A 23,376-nucleotide genomic window follows, 5' to 3' on the forward strand; every position below is an offset into this window, starting at 1 on the left:
CGTATCACTGACAAGTTAATGGAGGTACTCAGGGATTTTTTTTTTTTTTTTTTTTTTTGAAGAGTCCAGAAATTAGGTTATGAACTATTTTTATAAATATTTTATGAAAAAATAATAATTAATTAATTTTTTAATGACTTTTTATAAATATTTTATAAAAAAATAATTAATTAATTTTCTTAACTGCTTTTTATATTTCATAAATATTGTATGAAAAAATATTAATTAATCAATTTGAAATTAGTTTTGTGGGGCACAATAGTTTGTGGGCTCGGCCCGCTCACTTATGGGGAGTCCACAGACCCCAAACTAAAGGAGGCCAGGGCCCAGACTCAAAAATAGTAAGCCCGAAGTGGCCCGAAGATACAGCCGAGGACAGCTTAGTCCTCGGCAGACCCAAAGTCTCATTGATGAAAGTGGCATACAAGCAAGCTTAAAAGATCAGAAAATATCTCGGGGAAATAGTCCTTAATACCCTTCATTGATATGACATTGCACCTGACAGAACCGGATTCTTAGGCTTTATTGACCATCTCCAACCATTTCGGGATTAGACTAACGGGACAAATATCTGTCCTGAAAAAGTCGACCCTACACGTGGACGAAGGACAACGAACGTAGGCTAGTATAAAAGAAAACGTAAGGTAACAAAGAAAGGGATCCATCTCACTTCCTGCGGAAAAAGCTCCAGGGATGAGAATGACCGGATAATATATGTAAACCACCACTAAAAAGTCACCGCCGGATAACCGGAGAAAAACATTAGTGCTCCTCGGACCTAATCCGAGAAGCCCAATCCCACAAGTTATAAAACTGTGGGGCTTGGATATCTAGGCCGAAACCTTTTCTTATCTGAGTTCCTTAAAATCCGGTTTGGACCAACGCTCTGTGACCAAACGCTAGCCTTTTAAGCCCACTCTCTACAAATTTTATTGTGAGGGATCCTTTACGTGCGAGCCCAACGTAATCGTTGGGCTGTTTGAGAATCGTGTCCCTACAATTGGCACCGTCTGTGGGAAGGCTTGCGCGTTGGCACGGGTGGCGCATGAGTCAGCTCTCTAGCAAGCAAAGATTCACGAGTCTTTCCCATCTCCGGCGACGTGCAGTTGTTGCTCCGTCATAAGCTTCTGCTAGGGGCTACGCCTTGCACTGCTAACGGCGCGGGTAGCTCTAAGGGCTTCCGGCCTCAAGCCAACTCTCCCCGCCACGGGCAAAGGGCTGACCTGCGAAAAAGCAAAAAAGTACAAAAAAGTACTCAAATAAGTTTTGGACAGAACCAAGGCCTTGTATGGTCTTCGGACCCAAGCCTATGGGGAAACCAAGTACAAACAAGAAATCTTACAAGTTTTGGACAGAACCAAGGCCTTGTATGGTCCTCGGACCCAAGCCTATGGGGAAACCAAGTACAAACAAGAAATCTTACAAGTTTTGGACAGAACCAAGGCCTTATATGGTCCTCGGACCCAAGCCTATGGGGAAACCAAGTACAAACAAAAAATCTTACAAGTTTTGGACAGAACCAAGGCCTTGTATGGTCCTCGGACCCAAGCCTATGGGGAAACCAAGTACAAACAAGAAATCTTACAAGTTTTGGACAGAACCAAGGCCTTGTATGGTCCTCGGACCCAAGCCTATGGGGAAACCAAGTACAAACAAGAAATCTTACAAGTTTTGGACAGAACTAAGGCCTTGTATGGTCCTCGGACCCAAGCCTATGAGGAAACCAACTACAAAAAAGAAATCTTACAAGTTTTGGATAAAACCAAGGCCTTGTATGGTCCTCGGACCCAAGCCTATGGGGAAACCAAGTACAAATAAGAAATCTTACAAGTTTTGGACAGAACCAAGGCCTTGTATGGTCCTCGGACTCAAGCCTATGGGAAAACCAAGTACACAAAAGCATCATCGGAGTTCCCTACTTCCCAATCGATTGCTCGGATGGATTATTTAGAGATTATCAGCCTTGGACGGTATTCACGCGCTTATCACAGAATATTCAACTGTTATCCCGGTTAGTTTCCTAAGTTTGATTTACTATGAATTATCGATATAATGCCTGGTAGTATTGATAAATTGGAGTTAGTTAGATTACGTTTCAAGCTATTTTGCTCTAAATATTCTTGAAGAAACACACACATGGGGCACACCCGTTCACAAAGTTGTGCTGTCAAAGGAACAGTATCCAAAACAAGTAAAGAAATTTCCATTTTTACTAAAACAAAGAAATAGTACAACGTACAATGAAAAGCTGGAATCAGTTTGTGTCAAAACTCACTACATAACCAAAAAAGAAAGGAAGATACAAGAGAATAAAATAAAGCTGAGAAAGTAGATCAGAGGAGAGGTTGGCTACAGCTCCAAGACCTTGTTCTTCCTCAATGCTTTCACATGCCCACAACTCAAACAGCAAAAGAGACCCAACTTGAGCCTGACACCGCTGAAGGAAAGGTACAGGGAGTTGGAAGTTGAGGGGCTTTCTCTAAATATTTGCCTGCCACAAGGCAAAGGCGCTGATGGCGGAGAATCTTTCTTCTGACACACCAAAATTCTGGCATGAACAGAACTTGCTTCGGATTTTGACTAAAAGAGGGAGAGATACCCTTCCCCTTCGGTCGGAATGGAGTATTCTCCTGAGCTTATGCTTCCTGTGCCCATACCTTACCATGTTGAGTCTCATGAGGACACGGTGCTTCCGCGGCGGAGAGAGTTCTTTCTTCCCAACCCTCGCCTTAAACATGTTATGCTAAGGGAGGATAGCACCAGATATGGGATTTATGATGTGGGAGAAAACTAAAGGATTGGTGCGTATATAAGGCAACTCTCTCTCCCTCCTATTTATTTGAAAAGACAAGGTGGTGGCAGTCAACTCACGCGGCGTCCCAAGGAACACTACAGACAAAATGTCTCTGGTCCAACTTCCAACGTCAACTGCAACCACAAGAATAAAGGAGCCTCGTAAAGGCGCACCTCGAACACTGGGACATCAGAAAGTGCCGCGTGGCCAGAGATTGCATAAGTACCTCTTAATTCGTGGGCCTAGTGAATTCGCGGCTCAGGCCCGTTCTGCATAAGGGCCCAGAGACTATGGCCCACGCCGAGGAATAGCCGCTGCCGAGGGCAACCTCTGCTCGGCGCCTCGCGATATACCTGAAGAAAGGGAGAAATTGAATTCAAAAAGTTTTGGACAGAACCAAGGCATTGCATGGTCCTCGGACTCAAGCCTATGGGGAAACCAAGTACTCTAAATAAGTTTTGGACAGAACCAAGGCATTGCATGGTCCTCGGACTCAAGCCTATGGGGAAACCAAGTACTCGGACGGGAAAGTTCTCGGCTCAAATACCGTAAAATGTTAAGGCCAGTGTGTTAAGAAGATGGCGAAACGACCTGATGATCGTCGGCCTAAGGAAACTGTTCATCGGGAGGGTGACATGTCCTCGGATAACTACTTCTTACACCTTATCAGGCACTTAGTCCCCATCTCGGCTAATTTTAAGGTAAATCTCGTTCCTCACTGGTTGGATCATTATGTCGAATAATAATTTTGTTAAAGTTATTGTGGCGTCTTTTTATTAGCGAGTATTTTGGCCTTAGTTGTCATTGATTCAAATGCTATACTATTGTACCGAGCAGTGCTTGCAAATTTATTAAAACATATAAACAGAACATACGAAATAGAGTAACAATAAATTTTATTAATATGAAAAACTATTACAACGTACAAGGAAGGGCTTAAACAAGCCTATACAAAAAATGAACTGCCGAAGCAGTAATAACATCCGTAATACAGATAAGTAAACAGTCAGGTGTCCTTTAAACTCGCCTTCAAAGTCTCTCTAAAATCTCTGCCTCAGTACTGCTCATATCAGGAGAAAAACCTTATATAGAAAAGATAAAGGAGAAGAAAGAAGAATTGGAACACATGGAAGCACTTCAGCAAGCTCTTGTCGCTGAGGAGTGCAAAGGAAAAAGAAGATGGAGGACATGAGCAAGAAGGAGGAGAAGAAGAGGGAAGAAATGAAAAGAAAAAGAAAGGAGCAAAAGAGGGAAAAGGGGAATCAAAGGATGGCGCCAGTGAACAAAGAGAGGAAGAAGTAAGGGCATTTAGTCCCTGCCTCAATCCTAACTCTTAGCACACTGGAGCCATATTAGGTATGCTCATGAGAGAGCGGGTGGAGATGATAATGGAGGTTTTCAACTCAGTCACACCGAAAGTGGGATGTGACGAGTCCCTGCTTCGGATTTTGGCTAAAAGAATGGGAAGGCAAATCTTAAGTCTCCGCCATCCTTGCCCCGACTGAGCCATCTCAAGTTTTGTTAGGACATGGCATTTCTGGGAGAGGAAGGGTTTATTCATGGCTGACTACTATGGTGGATGTATTATTGGATAGGGAATAACCAGATGAAAGAAGTGAACTCTGAGAAGGGCCTGAGGGATTCAGATATGAGAAAATCGCCTTTTGTCTTCTCTCTTTATATAGGGAACGAAGAAAAGGGTATATACCACGTTCAGATCCCCAAGGAAATCTATAAAGAAGAACGCGCCGTTTCATTCTCCCACGCCATCAGCAACCGTTAGATCTGGGAGGTCTCGTAAATGGGAAGGTATTAAAGGCACGCTTCAGATAACCAAACGGCATAATGGCAACGTGCGCAAATTGAGGGAAACGTCTTGTAGACCAGCGCATTCCTCGGGGAGGTGAAGAGTCGCCAACATTGATCAAGGGCTGAATTGAATGAACCACAATAAAGGCTTGATATTATCCAAAACCCACATTTCCAACCAAGACGTTGGACAGCAGGGTTTTGAGGGGTTAATGTGGGGCACAATAGTTTGTGGGCTCGGTTCGCTCACTTATGGGGAGTCCACAGGCCCCAAACTAAAGGAGGCCAGGGCCCAGGCTCAAAAATAGTAAGCCCGAAGTGGCCCGAAGATACAAGCTGTCCTCGGCAGACCCAAAGTCTCATTGATGAAAGTGGCATACAAGCAAGCTTAAAAGATCAGAAAATATCTCGGGAAAATAGTCCTTAATACCCTTCATTGATATGACATTGCACCTGACAGAACCGGATTCTTAGGCTTTATTGACCATCTCTAACCATTTCGGGATTAGACTGACGGGACAAATATCTGTCCTGAAAAAGTCGACCCTACACGTGGACGAAGGACAACGAACGTAGGCTAGTATAAAAGAAAACGTAAGGTAACAAAGAAAGGGATCCATCTCACTTCCTGCGGAAAAAGCTCCAGGGATGAGAATGACCGGATAATATATGTAAACCACCACTAAAAAGTCACCGCCGGATAACCGGAGAAAAACATTAGTGCTCCTCGGACCTAATCCGAGAAGCCCAATCCCACAAGTTATAAAACTGTGGGGCTTGGATATCTAGGCCGAAGCCTTTTCTTATCTGAGTTCCTTAAAATCCGGTTTTGACCAACGCCCTGTGACCAAACGCTAGCCTTTTAAGCCCACTCTCTACAAATTTTATTGTGAGGGATCCTTTACGTGCGAGCCCAACGTAATCGTTGGGCCGTTTGAGAATCGTGTCCCTACAAGTTTATAAACTATTTTTATAAATATTTTACGAAAAAATAATAATTAATTAATTTTTTGATGACTTTTTATATATATTTTTTATAAATATTTTATAATAAAATAATAAGAGTCACGTATATATTAAAGAAAATTTTGACATAATTTTTATAGAAAATATAACAAAATAGTCAAAAAAATTAATAACTTTATTATTTTCACATAAAATATTTTTAAAAATAATCTCTAAATTTTTTTTTTGGGTTAAAAATCTCTAAATCAATATCAATAGGACATTCATTAACATTTCTTTATTATTAATAATTGTTTTAAGGTACCTATTAACGTGACTAACTTATAAATGACCTAATAAATACTTATAAAAATTATCATTAAATGACCTGATAGCAGTAGTAATACAGAACAAAATTGGGAATGTGACATCTGGAAAAGGAAAAACAACTTCCCAACCTTATTTAATGATCATTTAATTTTTTGTTTATAGAAAAAGAGAAAATTCATATCCAAACTATTCCCAAAAGCAGTCCTACGGCCACAAGGCCCACAACTGAGTATCGTAATATTTTCACTGCATTTTAAATTTTTTTTTTTTTTTTTTTAATGAAACTACATTTGAATTGTTAGCCTAGTAAAAATTAGATAAAATAAAAATGACTAAAATGCAAACACTGACCTTCTAATTTTTTTTAGATTTCATTTTAGTTCTCTAACTTTACTTTTATTTATTTCAGTCTTCCAACTTTCAAGTTTATTCAAATTAAAACTTTTCCTTCAACTTTTGCAAATTCAATTAATGATTGAAAAATATTCTCCAAATTTATTTTTTCAAAAAACTTTAACAAAAGTTGACACAAAAATACCTTAATTGAATAAATCTAAAACTTAGAGGATTGAAATGAACAAAAGCAAAATTAAAGGATTGAAACGAACTCTTAAAAACCTTAGAGGTTAGTTTTGCATTTTAGCCAATAAAAATTTATTATGTCCGTGCCCACCGCAACTGAAAACAATGGTGTTGTGAGAAATTGAGAATGTTGTGACACTTTGTCGTATCCATGAACTTTCTCATTCCAAACAAGCTTTGAGACATCCGGTTGAAGTTACAAGACATTTACTACATCCTCAAAGCACCTTGAGATTGAAGTAACAATTCCGAGAATGAATCAAGCTAGAACTGAAGTTCAAGACCTCAGCATCTATCTTATAACACTAGTAAACATTTACACACATGAAGTTCAAGACAAATATATAAACATTTCTACACATACAGGCCGTACTGCCTACTTATGTATATAACATGAGTCAGATAACATGAGTCAGAAATATAGAGAGTCCTCCGCCGTAGTTGGCCTCGTCCATTCTCCCCTTCTCAGCTACTCCCAGCAGGGTAAACGCAGTTGTTATAGCCTGCGAATCAAATAGGAAAAAGGCATGTTAGTTGTTACCAAAGCATGTCCTCTAGCTCTAGGCAGTAGATGAGAGACATTTTATTAGAGAAAATGAAATTTTGCTGCTAACAATGACATTTCTTTTAAAGCAACGGCTGACAGCCTGAAATAATGAAAAAAACACAAAATTTGAACATCAATGATGATGACTACATTGGAAGTACCAAAAATCAATCTGTTCTAAAATCAAGAATGACAGGATTCAAACCTATTCTAAATTTTCTAATACTATGATCATTACCACTTGTTCCAAAAGGTTGAACTAAATATTTAACAATTACGCTAACAAAACTAACCTAATAACAAACCTAAAATGACTTGATTTATGCTAGAACTTTGTGTTGTCATATTAATTGACTAATAGGAGAACTAAACCAGCTCCTAATATCAGATGACAGATGGGTATGAAAGAAGATTTGTGCCAGAGAACTTACTAGGGTTGTTGGATGAGAGTGTGGCTGTTTGTGAGAAATCACAGTTCCATGGATTCCGGCCTGCTGTTTGGTAGAGGAGATTCATTGCATAAGCAGCATGGGATGCCACAGTATTAGGATCAAAACAAGCGCCGCCTGGTTGGATTGGACTACAATCAATCCCGTGTCCACAAGCATAATCCAAATTTGTCTGTAATTGGGCAGCTGATAGGCCTACCTTTGGCACACACCATGATGCTTTATTCGGTTTTGGTGATGGAGAAACTGGTTTTGGTGATGGAGAAACTGGTGTTGGTGTTGGAGATGCTGGAGAAACTGGAGTTGGTGCTGGAGTTACTGGAGTTTTTGGCATAGATGGAGCCTTCAAGCAAAAGAAATCATGTTAATGAAGCTCATCACTACTACTATACTTCTACAACTACAACAATATAAGAACAACAAAAAAAAGTGATTTTTCTTCTTCCTATTTTAAGGGATCCTACAAATGTGCTAGCCTCCTAAAGTCACAGCATAGAGCATAAGCTGTTGCCAAAAGCTCTAGCTCATCAACAAGCCTCAAGGTCAGCCACAAATATTCTCATGTGCCCTTATATTCTACCTAAAGCTACTTAATTGACATGTTATTTTTATTACTTCTACTAATTAAGGTAAGTCATAGAAGGGAAAAAAAAGAATAGATTTTTTGTTTTTATAACTAACTTAAGAATTCTTTCGAAAAAAAAAAATCTAACTTAAGAATTACAACATTTTATTGATCTGCTTGATGATGCATCTACATGCTCACCTGGCTACTCTTGGAGAGGCCAATATCATAGGTCGCGGTTAGATCAGGCTTGAAAATCCCGAAAGCTCGCTCAGAACCAGCTCCAGGTTTCAAGTCCTCGTCATATAGTGCAAAGAGATATGTATCCACTGATTTACCCGGCATCAATGGGGTTCCCACCATTGACCGAAGGTGAGCAATCAAATTACCGTTATAAGCCTTGGCATTCTCAATACTAGGGCCAACCTCATTGCTGTCTCCCTTGTATGGCCAACCAGTCTCAGCAACCACAATCTCAACATCCTTGAAACCCATGGCATTCAGAGCAGAACGAACAGCGTCCACCTGCATACACAATTGGGCCTTTTGTTAGTACATATTCAACATATGGGGCATGACAATTTGTGCAACTCAGGGGTGTGAGGGGATTTTTTGATCCAACCCACCATGATAGGTCAAAAAAAACCCAACCCAACCCAACCCATCACATAAATCCAACCCAACCCACATGGGTCGGGTTGGGTCGGGTTGAACCCATGGATTTGAAATTTATTATTATTATTATTATTAAATTGAGTAGAAAAAAAATATATATATTAAAAAAACCTAAAGATTAATATCAATGTAACTCCTTAAAAGCAAATAACACTAATGACTAAATAACAATAGTAAGTTATTAGGATTTGTGTGAATTAATTGACTTTTATATAGGATAGGAAGAACTGACTATTTAAAAAAATTTATTAATTATATAATATATATATTAAATTAGTCTTAGTAGGAAGAACTGAGGAAATACTGCTCTACAACTGTTTTTTTTTTTAATTATTAAATATATAATATATATTTAAATATATATATATATATATATATATAAAAGTTCCCTACAATTGATTTAAAAAAAATATATTAAATATAAAAATTTTTTTTAAATATATATTAAATATGGGTGGGTCGGGTTGGGTTTGGCGGGTTTGTAATTTTATAACCCAGACCCAACCCAACCCGCCATAATTTTTTTTTTTGTAACCCAATCCAACCCACCAAGTCTTAAAAACCGACCCAATCCGGCGGGTTGGGTCGGGTTTGGCGGGTTGGTGGATTTTTTGCACACCCCTAACTGCAACTATTTGCTCTTGACCAATTACTACAACCAAGCTGTTGGTAACTCAGATTTCCAACTCAACTCCCTTCATTTTCACAAAACCAGCTTCATGATAATTTTGGGCTCATATCCAATGCAGGTATAAATTGCTATTTTTGGCATCTTAAATAAAATATTGTGTGTCAAATTGCTACATATAAATCGACATGTCAAACTAAAACAAACATATGGACAAAATATCTCTTTAAGGCACAACCATTAAGACACAAACATATTTCTAGTGTGTGTGTGTTTTTAATGTCCATATTTCTCTAGTGTGTCCGTATTTCTCTGACCTTACAGATAAATAGACATTTCAAACCAAAACAAAACAAACATCTGAACAAATAGCGAGTAAACTAGAACAACTAAAACCAAATTAAAAGATTGAACTGACCTGAGCATCGAACATATTGGTGTACTTGATATTAGTATTCGAGTCAACCCGCCCTGGATTTGGCTGAAAAAGACAATAGTTCAAGGTATCGGGTCTCGGGTCGCTCCCGTATGCAAAGTACGGGTACGGGTTAATCTCAAAAGGGGAACCCGTCGCATTGTTGAAACTCAAAAGCCCTTTCAACATCTGAACCAAATTCGGGTGGAACATTCCGGCAGACGGTGGCTCCGATTGCCTAAGCACCGCCATGGAATGCACCGTCGACACCTTAATCTTCCCTCCCAACGAAGCTTCGTTGAGGGCATTTTGGACATTCTGCACCGCCGGCAATAGCTGGTTCATCAAGTTCTGGTCGTTGGAGGTCATGACCTCGTTGCCGACATTGATTAGGATGATCTTGCTTGCAGGGTAGAAGGGGATCACGTTGGAGTTGATCCAGCTTTTGGCGAAGTTCGGGTCGGAGGCTAGCGCCGGAATGTCGCCGTCGGCGGCGCCGATCATGATTCCGATCCCGGTGTTCGCTAGGGCTTTGATCATGGCCGGGTCGGCTCCGTAAAGTCGGACCTTTTCGATACTTGTTGATTGGAGAAGCTTCGCGGTTTCTGACGGTGAAGGAAGGTTGTCGGCGACTTGGCCATAGTTGATGCCGATGAACGATTGGCACTCTGCACAAAATAAAAATCACACCGTTACGTAATTCAGAGCCTAAATTCTTCTACTTCTTTTTGCTTTTTTAGCTCAGACTCCTCAGAATTCAGAGGAAATTCGTTTTTTTTCCCCTCTAAAAAATCGACTTTTCTTCTTCTTTATTGTGATTTCTTAGCTTCCAAACAGAACCTTTATTATTATTATTTTTTTGGCTCAGAGTTCGACTTTTCTTTTTTCTTTCCAGTGATTTCTTAGCTTCCAAACAGAGCTTTAATTCTTCTACTTCTCTTTTCCTCTGAGTTCAGAGGGAGCCGTTACGTTTAAGAAACTTATAGTTACTATCTTTTATGGTACAAGAAAAACCAAGAATTATGATATAATTACTAGGAACAGAGTGTAACAGCTGAGTAAATGTTCAAAAGACAAACCCCAAATCAAAAAAGAAATTTCCAAAGAAGACACTAATTCTTGTGAAATAAAGAAAGACATGTATCAACCAGAAGTACTTTTACCAATAAACTTTCAAAAATAATTTTCTTTCGAGTGTGTTTACAGAAGAAATTATGAAAAGGAGAATGAATAAAACGTACTGGAAACTTTGATAGCACGTAAGAGAGAAAGAAGAAAAACGAAAGCTGTGGCGAAACGAAGCGTTGCCATGGGTGACTGAAGAGAGAGAGCTCTCTCTGTTTCGCTTTGTTTCAGAGGGGGACGAGAAAAAGGTGAGGGCAAAATCGTCAAATGATCTTTCCGCGGTGCAAAAGTACACACCTTAGCGCACCAGCCTAAACTGAGTTTGCAGTGATTGGGATGAAGTGGAGTTGTGATACGTGGAAGCAGATAGTGAGAGAGACGTTGATTTATATAGATGCAGCGACAGCCGACGAGAAAGGATATCATCACAATATTTTTACAACAAATTTTAAATGGCAGGATGTTATTGGTTGTTATTGTTAGGACAGAAAAGTAATCTTAGTATTAGGTTCAAATTTGAACCAATAACAACTAACAACCTATAATTTATTATAAAAATATTATAAAAATGTTATAGACATAACACCTCACAGCCGACAGATACTGAAACCTGAAACTCGGTTTTATTATTTTTTATTTTTACCAAACCGCTTTTTAAAATGACGTGAATGCCCTTTTGTGGTGACCGTTAAAATGCCCGTTACGAATGGAATGTGGGCTTTTCTGCATGTGACTTGGATCCGATGTATACGGGTTGTTTTCATTAAATTCATATATACAAGATTTGAAAATGACATGATGGCATTATTCGGAAGAAAAATAATTCCCAGTCAAGAACAAAAAATAACTGTGTCAAAAAAAAAAAAAAACAAAACAAAAAATATAAATGAAAAGACGAAATGGAAAGATAATGTGGTTCTTACTTGTTAAAGGCCCAAGACCCAATTTATTTTTTTAATAACAAAAAAAAATTAATACTTAATAATTAGAGCATACACTTAGAGTCAATTTAGAAATAACTTATTTAGTTAGAATTGAAAACTTTTTACTGAAATAATTATAGGTAAAATTAAAAGGTAGCTGAAATAGTATAGTGGAAATAGTTTCAAAAAGTGCAATGAGGTTCATAAACAGAGCATACACTTAGAGTCCATTTAGGAATAATTTATTTAACTGGAACTGAAAACTTTTTACTGAAAGAACTATAGATAAAATTAAAAGGTAGTTGAAATAGTATAGTGGAAATAGTTTCAAAAAGTGCAATGAGGTTCATGAACAGTACAATAGCAAAAATAAGCTGAATAGTAAATACAACTTGTTTTTTTAAGTTAATAGAAAACACTACCTTCTTCAGTAAAAAAAAAAAGTTAATAGAAAACACAACCTTAAAATCATTTTGGTGCAAAAATTAGTGATTAAAATATTATATATTTTCCAACACATTGGTTGGTTTAGTGGTGAAGAGTTTGTGGACCTACTTGTCAGGCTTGGGTTCAAATCACCTCCATAGTCGATTGTTAGTGGGCATTCACACTGCCCTAAGGGCTTGCTTAGCCTAGCTACCCATTTTTTTTCATTTGCCAATATATATATTATACATTCTATGAAATGAATTAATGAATAACTTTTGTCATGTCTTTGCAATTGACACAACATCAACTAATATTTCTTTGATATCTTTTCAAATTATAGATACTATAGAGTTGAGAGTTTTGTAGTTCAATTAGTACCTATTAGTATTTTCAATTAGGATATTTAGGATTCAAATTCTCTCTTTTGTTATAATTATCGAATTTATCTGGCAAAAAATTTGTTTGATTTCATGTTGGAGAAATAAAAAAGTGTTGACAGAGTTATAAAAGAACTATTTTTTTTTTTTTTGGGGTACATGTTTGGGGAGGGGAGGGGATGCATGGTTCAAAAACCTAAATTTATGTATAGATAACATTTTCTTCTAAAAGTTTGATTTCAATTGGTGCTTATAAGATGAATAAAAATATACTCTTTCAAATGGCACACGTGATGCTTTTATGCTGGTAGCATTTGAAATAATGCTTTAATATTAATTTCAAAATCGATTCTAGAAAAATATATTAATAAAAAAAATCAGTCACTATATATAATCAGTATTTTTTTTTTTTTAAAAAAAAAGGAAATTAATGTTGAAAAACAAAGAGCATAACTTTGAAGTTCGGATAAAATAGAATGAAGAAAAAAAAAATGCAATTGATCTGACTAGTTAGTTTGTTGTTTCATGTTTGTATGTCTTTTATTTGTTTATTTATTTATTTGAAGAAAATGTCTTTTTTATAAAAATAAATAAATAAATAAATAAAAAACACACAAAAAAAAAGAGAAAATAAAATTCTAATGCAAATGTACGCTACGAATTCTACTTTAAAAAAAATCATGGTAGTAACTTTTTTAGGTAAGGTTTGTTGTTGTTTATATTGTAATGTTGGTAAATGAGTCTATGATTAGTGATTAAGGTATTCTTTGAAATATTTTTGGATAATAATATACTGTTGGTCTTGATTCCGAGAAGAATGGAAAAGCACTTAAATGTACTACTTGCTAGTTGCTTCTTGGTATAATCTTACATCCAAAGCCTCTATAACTCTGTCAACGCTTCGGCAATGGCACTGTATTCACCGAAAAGGAGAAAGGGAAAAACTATATATGGTTTTTGCTTATGAGCTAAGAAATAGCAGTACTTCCCCTTCTAGAACGTGACAACATTTCCAACATACAAAAGAGTGTCGGGCAATGTGAAAAGTAATCCATTTTCAAAAGGCGCGGTAAAAAAGAGCTTGCCATATAAATGTAGAATATATTTTACTTTCAAGAACAAACGCACAAAGGTGGGCTAACTTTAACAAGGTTGGTATAATGAATGCACAAGTAACCTTTTAAATAATAACGAAAAGCAAGCTTTCATTCAGCTAAAAAAATATATATTAAAAAAATTTTAAAACCGAAAAAATGCTTTCAAAACATTCAAATTTAAGCTTTTCACTTGTCAGTTCATTTCACTGGACTACCAGTCCAAGTACATTTTAATGTAATATTACGAGTACTACAAATTTTATTATATACTTATGTGTCAACTTCTAAATACATCTAAGAAAAAAAAGCTCTTAAACGTAAAACATGAAAGTAATTAAGAAATTTAATCATTATGTTGTTAATGTAGCACTAATCACACCACCCTGAAAAAAATAAAAGAAAAAACGATGGAAGGAATGATGATAAGCTTGTGGAATGAGAACAACCAGCACCCTTTTAAAATCTTGCCATATTTTGATAAAACAAAACTACTCATGCTAAAATCGATTTACAAAATGGGACAATGCCAAAGAAATACTAGAGCTAATACCTATGCCAAAACCAACATGTCAAAAGAATTGTTAACTTGTAATTTGGATAGAGGAAAATATAATTGTGATTGAATAGATGGTAACTCAAGACGCATTGAATTTGGCTTCTTCTCCGTAATAAATTTGCTATATTTTCCATAAAACAAAACCAAAAAAAAAAAAAAAAACAAAAAAACAAAAAACAAAAAAACAAAAACCAACGTTTCATGATTGCAGTTCCCTACAAGTTTTTTTGTTGTTGTTTTGGATAGGACATTTCTATTATTTAATTTAAGTTAACGAAGTTTACACAACGAAGCAAAGACTTGGACTACCTTTGCTCTTTAGGGTACATTAAAAGCACCACCAAAGGAAAAAAGAACCTATAAATTAAAATGGCATAGGGATATTCTCGAACGTGTTGCAGGTTGGTGCCAGTGTTACTCCAGTTGTATGGCCCAATTGAATTGCTAAGCTGCCTTAGTAAACACGAAAGCATCCAGCTTCCAACTAAATACAATACAAAAATCAAGGCAACAAGATTCTGTAATTGACTTGGGTTGTCAAATAAAAACCCTAAATTTGCTTCAACAACATGTTCAAATTAAACTAGATAAGATGCTCTTGAAAAGGTTCGACGATACGCCTTAGTAATTAAACAAGTTTCTTGATTACAAGTTATAACCATAATTTTAAAAACCGTTACAAGTTATAACTATAGTTTTAAAAATTGGAATAGTAAAAAAATTAAAAAGAGGTCTGATTCCCAATTTTTACCTACACAAATAAAATGAGTCGATCGATGTTAACTAAAATGGTCCAATGTTTTAACTATAGAACTCAACACACATATCTCAAAGTAACTATCAAAGTTTGTTAAATTAAAATGTGCGTCATTCTTGATTCTAAAAGTTTAAATTTACTTTAGCTTATGATAATTTGTCAACAACCACATGTTGAGATTCATTCATTTACGTTCTCAAAAAAAAAAAAAAAAAATCATTTACGTAGTCTTAAAAACGTGCGGCTTGTCATAAGAGAGCCTTTTGAATTTGCCATATTCATTGTTTTTATAGTGGGAGATACATAATATAACAATAACAAGTTCACTTTAATAATTAGGATCTTTTCATGGCTTTACTGCTTAGCTGCTTAGGGATATGACCAGAACCTAAAATTTCTAAATCATACAATTAAAAAGAAAAAAGCACAGATCCTATCCTTCTATCTATCCTGATTGGGGGCAGGTATTACTTTTTTTTTTTTTTCTTCAGTTTTCACAATTCTTATACAACCATGCTAAAGAAACTGGGGAGATGTTTAGTTTATATATATATATATATATATATATATATATATACACACACACTAACAGGTTCTTCTATAGTAACTCTGGGACATGTTACCTATTATTATATTTCGTAAAAAAATAGTCAAAATTAAAAGTTAAAAAACCTGAAAATATATGGTGATAAGTTTGATCACAATAATAGATACCACATCTTCGAAAAATATAGAAATGCGATAAAAAATTTTCATACAGTAATAAGTTTTCGCTTGCCATGGTTACAGCTTACTAACTTATTGGTTTATGATTCTAAATTATATAATTAAATTAAAAATTTTATAGATCATATATATATATATATAAATTTTTTTTTCATCTCTTTTTTTTTTTTTTTTTTTGTGAATTAAGAAAATAGTTTCAGTCTACTCATTGCTTTACATGACAGTAATGGTAATGTCATGCATATCATCGAGGCTTTGATGATATTATCATTGTGTGCATGACAAATTTATTGAAGCGCTACTATTTGAACCATTTAACTCCTGTTTGTCAAGTATCATATAAAGCGATATGAGCATTCCCTACCATCATTCATCAAGCCACACTTGTGAGGAGATATATAAATAAATAAATATATATATATATATATATATATTTGTTTTCTTCATCCTGATTGGGAGCGTGTTAATAAATCTTCAAGTTTCACACTTTATTGTCCTCACCACCTTCTTATGCAAGATAACTTTCAAAAAGCAGCTAAAGCATCTGTTAACACCGGGGACCTACCGACCCATATGTTCTTGTCAATGTTTCTTAAGGCTCAGAAAGAATGTTTAAAAAAGAAGTAAAAAGAAAGCAGAATCTCATCTTGATGATTGCTTGCAACATTGGGCTATTTCAGTAATGGTTAGCTGGCATCCTCCTACTCTCGAAAATTGAGTGCACGTTTGGATAACGCTGAAAACTGAAGTTTTCAGCGTTTAGCTTTTTAGTGGGTCGTGTGCACTTTTTACAAGACCCGCATATACTTTTTCCAAAAAAAAATTTTAAAACTGGATTCTACAATACTATTAAATGGTATCCAAAAATCTCATTTATAATAGGTAAAAACTTTTTAAATGGCAGAGCTAGGGGGCCTGACTTTTCAAAAATCTCAGTTATAATACTTGATAAAATGGAAAGAACTTATAAAATTTATGAAAAGTTAAGTTACCGCCCCCTAACTTAAGGACAAAGTTTAGCTATAAAATTTGTTGTAACCTAAGGTTACAACCTTACTCAATCAAATAAACATCACTACATATTTTGAAAATCTAATTGTTGAATTGCATGTTTTTTACGCACTTAATATACATGTCAAATCTTGTGTCAATTGAATATTATATATTATATAATCTATAAACTTATATTTTATACATAATTTTAAACTACAAAAACTAACAATTTAAACAATTTATTGATGGCATAATTATTAATTTTTAATTTTTTAGAAAAATCTCATTTATAATAGGTACTACATATTTTGAAAATCTAATTGTTGAATTGCATGTTTTTTACGCACTTAATATACATGTCAAATATTGTGTCAATTGAATATTATATATTATATAATCTATAAACTTATATTTTATACATAATTTTAAACTACAAAAACTAACAATTTAAACAATTTATTGATGGCATAATTATTAATCTTTAATTTTTTAGAAAAATCTCATTTATAATAGGTAAGAACTTTTTAAATGGCGGAGCCAGGAGGCCTGACTTTTCAAAAATCTCATTTATAATACTTGATAAAATGGAAAGAACTGATAAAATTTATGAAAAATTAAGTTACCGCCCCTAACTTAAGGACAAAGTTTAGCTACAAAATTTGTTGTAGTTTAAGGTTATAACCTTACTCAATAAAATAAACATCACTACATATTTTGAAAATATAACCATTGAATTGCATGTTCTTTACACTCTTAATACACATGTCAAATTTTGTGCCAATTGGATATTATATATTATATAATCTATAAACTTATATTTTGTACATAATTTTAAACTACAAAAACTAGCAATTTAAACAATTTATTAATGACATAACAATTTATCTTTAATTTTCTATAAATTTTGTAAGTATGAAGGATATAAAAAGAAGATGTAATATAATGGTGGAATTCTCAAAATTCACCTTCAATAAGAAGATATTAAGTAAGATTGTAGCATTAGGCTATAACCAATTTTATACCTAAACTCTGTCCCTAACTTAATTCATGGGCCTATAATCTTTCCAAATCCAAGCACAAAAAATCTATAACAAATTCCCAAATCTAAATCCCAAAAAAAAAAAAAAAACCCAAATCAATAATATAAGGAAAAAGAATCCCTTCTAAATTAGTATTCCTCTTCTATGTAAGGATTGGGGACTCGCAAATATAAATCTGCTCTTACTTGAAAAAAAATATATACATACATACATACATATATATATATATATATATATATCTTAATAAAAAAAGTTTACTTGCGCCACATCATTAGGGGTGGTAAAATTGGACACGACTCGCGAACCCGACACGACATAAAATTAGCAGATTATGGGTTGAGGCTTAACAGGTTCGTGTCATATTCGGATTGACACGGCTGACCTGTTTAATAAATAGGTCGGGTTAGTGTTGAACATTTAGAATCCGTTTGACCCATCTGACTCGTTTAATTAAATGACATTTTACCAATGTACCCTTCAAACTCTAGGTATATAAACTTATTAGTTGTTGTGGTTTATTTTCTTTGACATATTGTGATAAGTTTTAGTTTTGAATGATTATTTGTGATGCAATTACTCGTTAGTTATGAATTTTATATTAAAAATATATATATTTGTTTGTTTTTTCATTTTTTTTTTCATATTGATAAAATCTGATAAACATGTCAATATGACTAACTCGTTTAATAAATGAGTCGTGTTAGGGTTGAGAAATTTTAACCCGTTTAATAAACATGTCGGGTTAGTGTTGACTTATATCGTCGAATACTAATGAGTTGACATGACACGAACCCGATACGTGAATACGAATTGCCACCCCTAACCACCATAGGTCTCCACATTGCATCGCCTCGGCCCTTTGCCTCCACACGTCACCATTTTGCCACCTTGACTCACTGGATGAGCTGTAGCCGAACTTGACGACCAGCGACTAACTCCCTCCAAACTAGTGTGCCACAGTGGTATCTCTCTCTTGGTCTGTATTGTGTTACTGTGGTTAGTTTAAGAGGTGTGTTTGATTATTTATGATTTTACTGTTGTATACATGACACGTAGTTCACTAGATGATCTTTGTAATTCATTAATATAATTTATTATGCTCATTATGTGTAAAATAAACAAGTGGTATACAGCTAGCATCTTCAAATAATCTACCATTTATATTTTATCTCTAAATTTTACAATAGTATCTGACGTGTAGTTTTATTTGATGTTTGTATTTGTTAAGAATGATTTCAAAAATTAAATTAAGTTATTGTTATATATTATATAATTATATTTGATCAAGATTATTTTATAGAGACAATTTTACACTTTAGTTATTTGGTTTAATTTGCCTAATTGCACATAAAGATATTACTAAAAAAATCTAGTTTAAAATCAATTCTAAATTGCCAAAAGTTTTATAGTTTCACTAACATCTCATGGTTCTTTAAACATAGACAACATACAAAAATTTGCTTCATTATTTAAATTTTTTTAATATTTAACTTGGCCTCCCCAAAGAAAAATTTCTAACTCCGCTACCATTTTTAATGTACTTTGTTTGAACCCTATTCATCTCCCATGTAAAAACAAAATTAACACCAATATGTTCTCTTAAAATAAAAATAAAAAACCGATATGTTAAATTGCAAATTACACTTCTAAAGTTTCAAAATTATAATATGCTTCCTTCCATTAGAGCACTGACCTAGCAATTGGTTAAGTTCAAATTTAATTAAAACAAAGCAAAATAAAAGAAATCCCAAACATAAGGTGCAAAATCAAAACAAATACAAATATAGAGGGTGTAAAATCAAAACAAAACAAAAACAAAAACAAAAACAAATATAGAGGGAGTTGTTGGAGTCTTAATCTGACAATTAATTGGAAGCTAGGCACAATGCATTGACAAAAGGATGAAAATCCAAACAATACTTATCGTTAGGGGAGCGGATCAACATTTTGAAACTTTAAAGAGCAAAATTAAAATTACCTACAAACTTAAAAGGAGGTATAAATTACAATTAGTCTATATATTTTCAATGCGAACAAACAGGACTGGGCTTTTCAAAACTATATGAAGGCCGAACTTGGAGGCCTTATGGCCCAATAAAATAGAGGTGGGTTGATGTTTCTTTGGGCCCACACGGTCATTATGGCCCATTGAGAAACAAACAGAGGGCTGGAATTTTGAGAATTTGAGGGCCGTGGAAAGCAGTGGAGTTGGGCGGTGTTTGCAGCTCTCATCGCCGTCTTTATTGCTGTGGCTGTGTATTCGAAAACTACCACATCTTGTCATTGTGCCAAGGTAAATTCTCCTTATTTTTCTGTGTGTTTGTGCGTTCTTTTTTTCGAGTTTCATTATTTTTTCCCTGTTTGGCTACTGAGAAAAGCACTTGTAAAAGAGCTTGTTATGTTTGTTTGTTCAGCGAACAAGCCAAAATCAAGCCTAAGTTTAGGTTCGACTGTTAAATGAGTCAAGCTTCGTAAACAAGTTTGTGAACATGAGACTTAATTTTAACTACATATAATATCATACTTGTTTAAAAATGTACCTATATGGATTTGAAATTAGATGGTATAAGTTTGTATATAGGTTGGTATGATATCAAATTATTATTTGTAGTTTATTGATAATATAAATAGTTCATTATTAGTAAAAATTCATAAATTTGTGAAGGGGTGAAAAATTTTAGTTATGGTTTTACTATATATATATATATATATGGGAAAAAAAGTTAATCAAGTAGGTTGTGAACAAACTTGAGTTTGTTCGACAAGAAATTGAACCAAACTTGAACATGTAATCTTGTTTGATGAAGAGCTCGAGTTTGGTTTGTATTCAAAATAAAATTGAATGAATAAGCCTGAACTTTTAATTTGTGTTCTTCTTGATCATTGTAATCTGGGTTAATAATTTCTGCCACTGTAGTACATTTCCGGTGTACTTGGGTTGGCTATTCTTTAATAAAAAGTTCTTATGTTATTTATCAAAAAAAAAAAAAAAAAGTCTGAACTTTTAATACTCGATTTGACTTGGCTCGTTTACAGTGCTATTACTGAGAAAACGAAGGGAAATACATAGGAAGGAGTGGAAAACTGTGATGGTTATGGTTTATGTTGTGTTTAGTTTGAGGGAAATGGAAGCAGTTTTTCATTTATGGGTCTAATCACTGTATGCATTTATGTTGAACTAGTTTTGTCATATCATTTGGTTTTTGTTATTAACCTTTTTTCATAGTTTTTTTTTTCTAAATTTTTGGGGTGCTGCTAGGTGTTGAGATGGGGAATTAGACTTGGATTTGATTTGAATTTTACTCTGTATGATCTTTGATTGTTAAATGGGTTTTCGGATTTTAAAATTTGTGCAATATACTGGGATTGTGGAGGATTGTTGTTGTAATCACGAGACTGTGGACTGTCTTAATGAGGAAGTGTTACGTTGCATCCATCGCTCTAAGAGCTTGTTAAAACCCCATTCTTCCAGTATTTCAAGGTTTGCTAGTTGTTTAATCAATGTATTGGCAAGAAGTAGACTGATTACATGAGAACTACTATCTATTGAATAAATTTTTGAAAGTATATAATTTTTTCTTTCTTTTAAACGCTTGGCACAATTTTTGATTATTTTAATAATTGAAATTTACTTTTACTACAACATTAAGATAAATATTGGTGGTGCAAAACGAATTAGCATAAGAAACAAGGCATGGATCTCTTTCAGACATTAGAAGTTTGCCAGTCCTCATATACCAAATATTAATCTATATGATTGATTATATATGCAATATTGTCAATGCAATGTAACAAACTTAGGTCTTTCTTGAGGTGTAAATTTGAATAGTGTAACTATACAATGAACTACAGCCCTTCCTGGCCAGATGATGGTATGTGCCGTCTGCGGGATTGCAGTGTTTGTGACTGTGCAGAAAGTGAGTTCCCAGAATCATTTAAGAGGCCCCATTATGGCCTCTCAACAGATGATCCTATCTGTCAAGAAGGAAAGCTACAGGCAGTTGTGGATTGTGCAATAGATAGTAAAGCTTTCAGAGGCTGGACAGTAACAGACACTCCCTGGACAATTGATGATGAAACTGATAATTGCTCGCATCATAACGTTCTTGCACAATTCAATTTTTATTTTTCTTTTTTTTGGTAATGTTCGTTTGAATATGTGTATGAGCTTATTGCTCTTGATACCAGTTAAGAGAATCATCTTTAAAATGATAAATTGTTCAAGTGCTGATGTAAATGACAAGTATGTGGGCATGAAGGACATTGCATCTGCCCAAATATTCTCCCTTTCCTCCTTACAACTAGATAATGGAAATACCTTTTCCTTCCATTGTTCTCACTCATTTTCCCCTTCCCTCTTTCCACCAAACCAAATGCACTACGTAGTGATTATTGTTTGTTTAGGATGGTGTTCAAATCCTTGTCTGGTATCATGATGTTACTGCCCTTGGTTTTAAATATTACTCTCAAAGATGGAGAAACTGCAGAACAAGTTTCACTCCATATATTTCCACTTTCACTTTGATTGCTGTACTGCTAATTTGACTGGCTCATGACTTTGGAAATGATATAACAATTTTCATTGACATTGCAGTGGATTGATGGATTGTGTAGGATGCAAGAAGTGTTGTATGTGGGGAAAGCTTCAGGTCCTTGGTCTGGGCACTGCATTGAAAATCCTCTTCTCTGTTGATGGTCAGGAACACCCAGATCAGACTGTAAGCATTTCCTACAGTAATTCTGAAATTCCAAATTATCTTTAGGAGGCATGTTTCCAATTATTCAGGTAGCATGTCACTTTTATTTGTCACTTTCTGTTTCTGGACTTCATACAGTAGTATCCATAAATTTCTCTTTAAAGTGCAAAAGTTCAACAGCAAAAAAAGTAACATAATATGCACTTTGGCTTATTGGTGAGGGGACTTTTTTCTTTTTTTAACACTAAAGCATATTGCATTGGCCTTCAGCTGCCATTGCAATGGAATGAAGTGATTGCCTTGATGAACTTACTATCGACTGTGTGTTTGTCAAATTTGTCCATGACATGGGACCTTCAGTTGAAATGCTTGTGGAAGGACAGATTTCTTCACCGGGTGCCCCAAATAGTTTATGGGAAAGGATATGGGCATTCATAGTTAAAAATTGAGGTATACCCTGCTCTATTAGCAAATCTCTTTCAGTTTAGGTTGTTTATTTATTTATTATTATTATTTGGCTAAGCATATCGTGTTCTATTTTTGTTTATGTTTCTTGCAGGTAAATAGTAATTGGTGAGAATAAATTTTGAAACAGCTATACATTACGTCCAAAGGATGGGTTATTAGGAAAGTGCAGTGTGGGTTTTAGAAAGAATGGCCCCCTGGAAAAGATATGATAGATGTATAAAAATCATTGCAAGACATATGAGGTGATAAATTTGTAATTTTCTGGATTTGAAAATTTTGAAAGGTCAGGAGGACGATACATTTGGCATTTTCTTTGATTTCTTTGTTTCTTACTTCTTTTTGGTTCAGATTCTGCATTGCAAATGTAAGATCTGTTTAATTGTGCACACCCCAAGACCCTCCATGTGCATAAAAGAATGAAAATTTTGAGTGCTATGCTTGATGCTTCT

General features: G+C 34.8%; 1 protein-coding gene and 1 long non-coding RNA gene across 5 annotated transcripts; one reads left to right on the plus strand and one right to left on the minus strand.

Annotated features, from left to right (window-relative positions):
* Positions 1–6,588: 6,588 nt before the first annotated feature.
* LOC126712226 (glucan endo-1,3-beta-D-glucosidase-like) lies at positions 6,589–11,232 on the minus strand. 2 transcript variants are annotated; one of them, XR_007651073.1, is made up of 6 exons: positions 10,981–11,232; positions 9,743–10,407; positions 8,223–8,546; positions 7,656–7,799; positions 7,439–7,573; positions 6,589–6,963 (listed from the first exon to the last, which is right to left on the minus strand). XR_007651073.1 is itself a non-coding variant. In XM_050411478.1 (5 exons), exons 1-5 carry the CDS (start codon positions 11,048–11,050, stop codon positions 6,926–6,928), a joined length of 1,458 nt encoding a protein of 485 aa, XP_050267435.1. In that variant the 5' UTR covers positions 11,051–11,232; the 3' UTR covers positions 6,589–6,925. The 2 variants fall into 2 exon arrangements, 1 of the variants encoding a protein (XP_050267435.1); XM_050411478.1 differs by having other exon boundaries at positions 7,439–7,799.
* An 8,654-nt stretch (positions 11,233–19,886) lies between these two features.
* Positions 19,887–23,373, plus strand: LOC126712229 (uncharacterized). 3 transcript variants are annotated; one of them, XR_007651076.1, is made up of 4 exons: positions 19,887–20,055; positions 22,357–22,548; positions 22,730–22,909; positions 23,019–23,373. It is a non-coding gene; the product is annotated as an uncharacterized LOC126712229 (long non-coding RNA). The 3 variants fall into 3 exon arrangements; XR_007651075.1 differs by having other exon boundaries at positions 22,357–22,480; XR_007651074.1 differs by having other exon boundaries at positions 22,357–22,480; positions 22,820–22,909.
* Positions 23,374–23,376: the final 3 nt, after the last annotated feature.

This window comes from Quercus robur, chromosome 2, assembly GCF_932294415.1.
Source record: "Quercus robur chromosome 2, dhQueRobu3.1, whole genome shotgun sequence".
NCBI classification, from domain to species: domain Eukaryota; kingdom Viridiplantae; phylum Streptophyta; class Magnoliopsida; order Fagales; family Fagaceae; genus Quercus; species Quercus robur.

Bases quoted from the DNA above. Each gene is read 5' to 3' on its own strand.
- LOC126712226 (XM_050411478.1), bottom strand. From the start codon at position 11,050: ATGGCAACGCTTCGTTTCGCCACAGCTTTCGTTTTTCTTCTTTCTCTC. The intron at 8,547-9,742 runs GTCAGTTCAATC...TTGTGTATGCAG, and splicing joins CCAATATGTTCGATGCTCAG to GTGGACGCTGTTCGTTCTGC. The intron at 7,800-8,222 runs GTGAGCATGTAG...TTTTGCTTGAAG, and splicing joins GCCTCTCCAAGAGTAGCCAG to GCTCCATCTATGCCAAAAAC.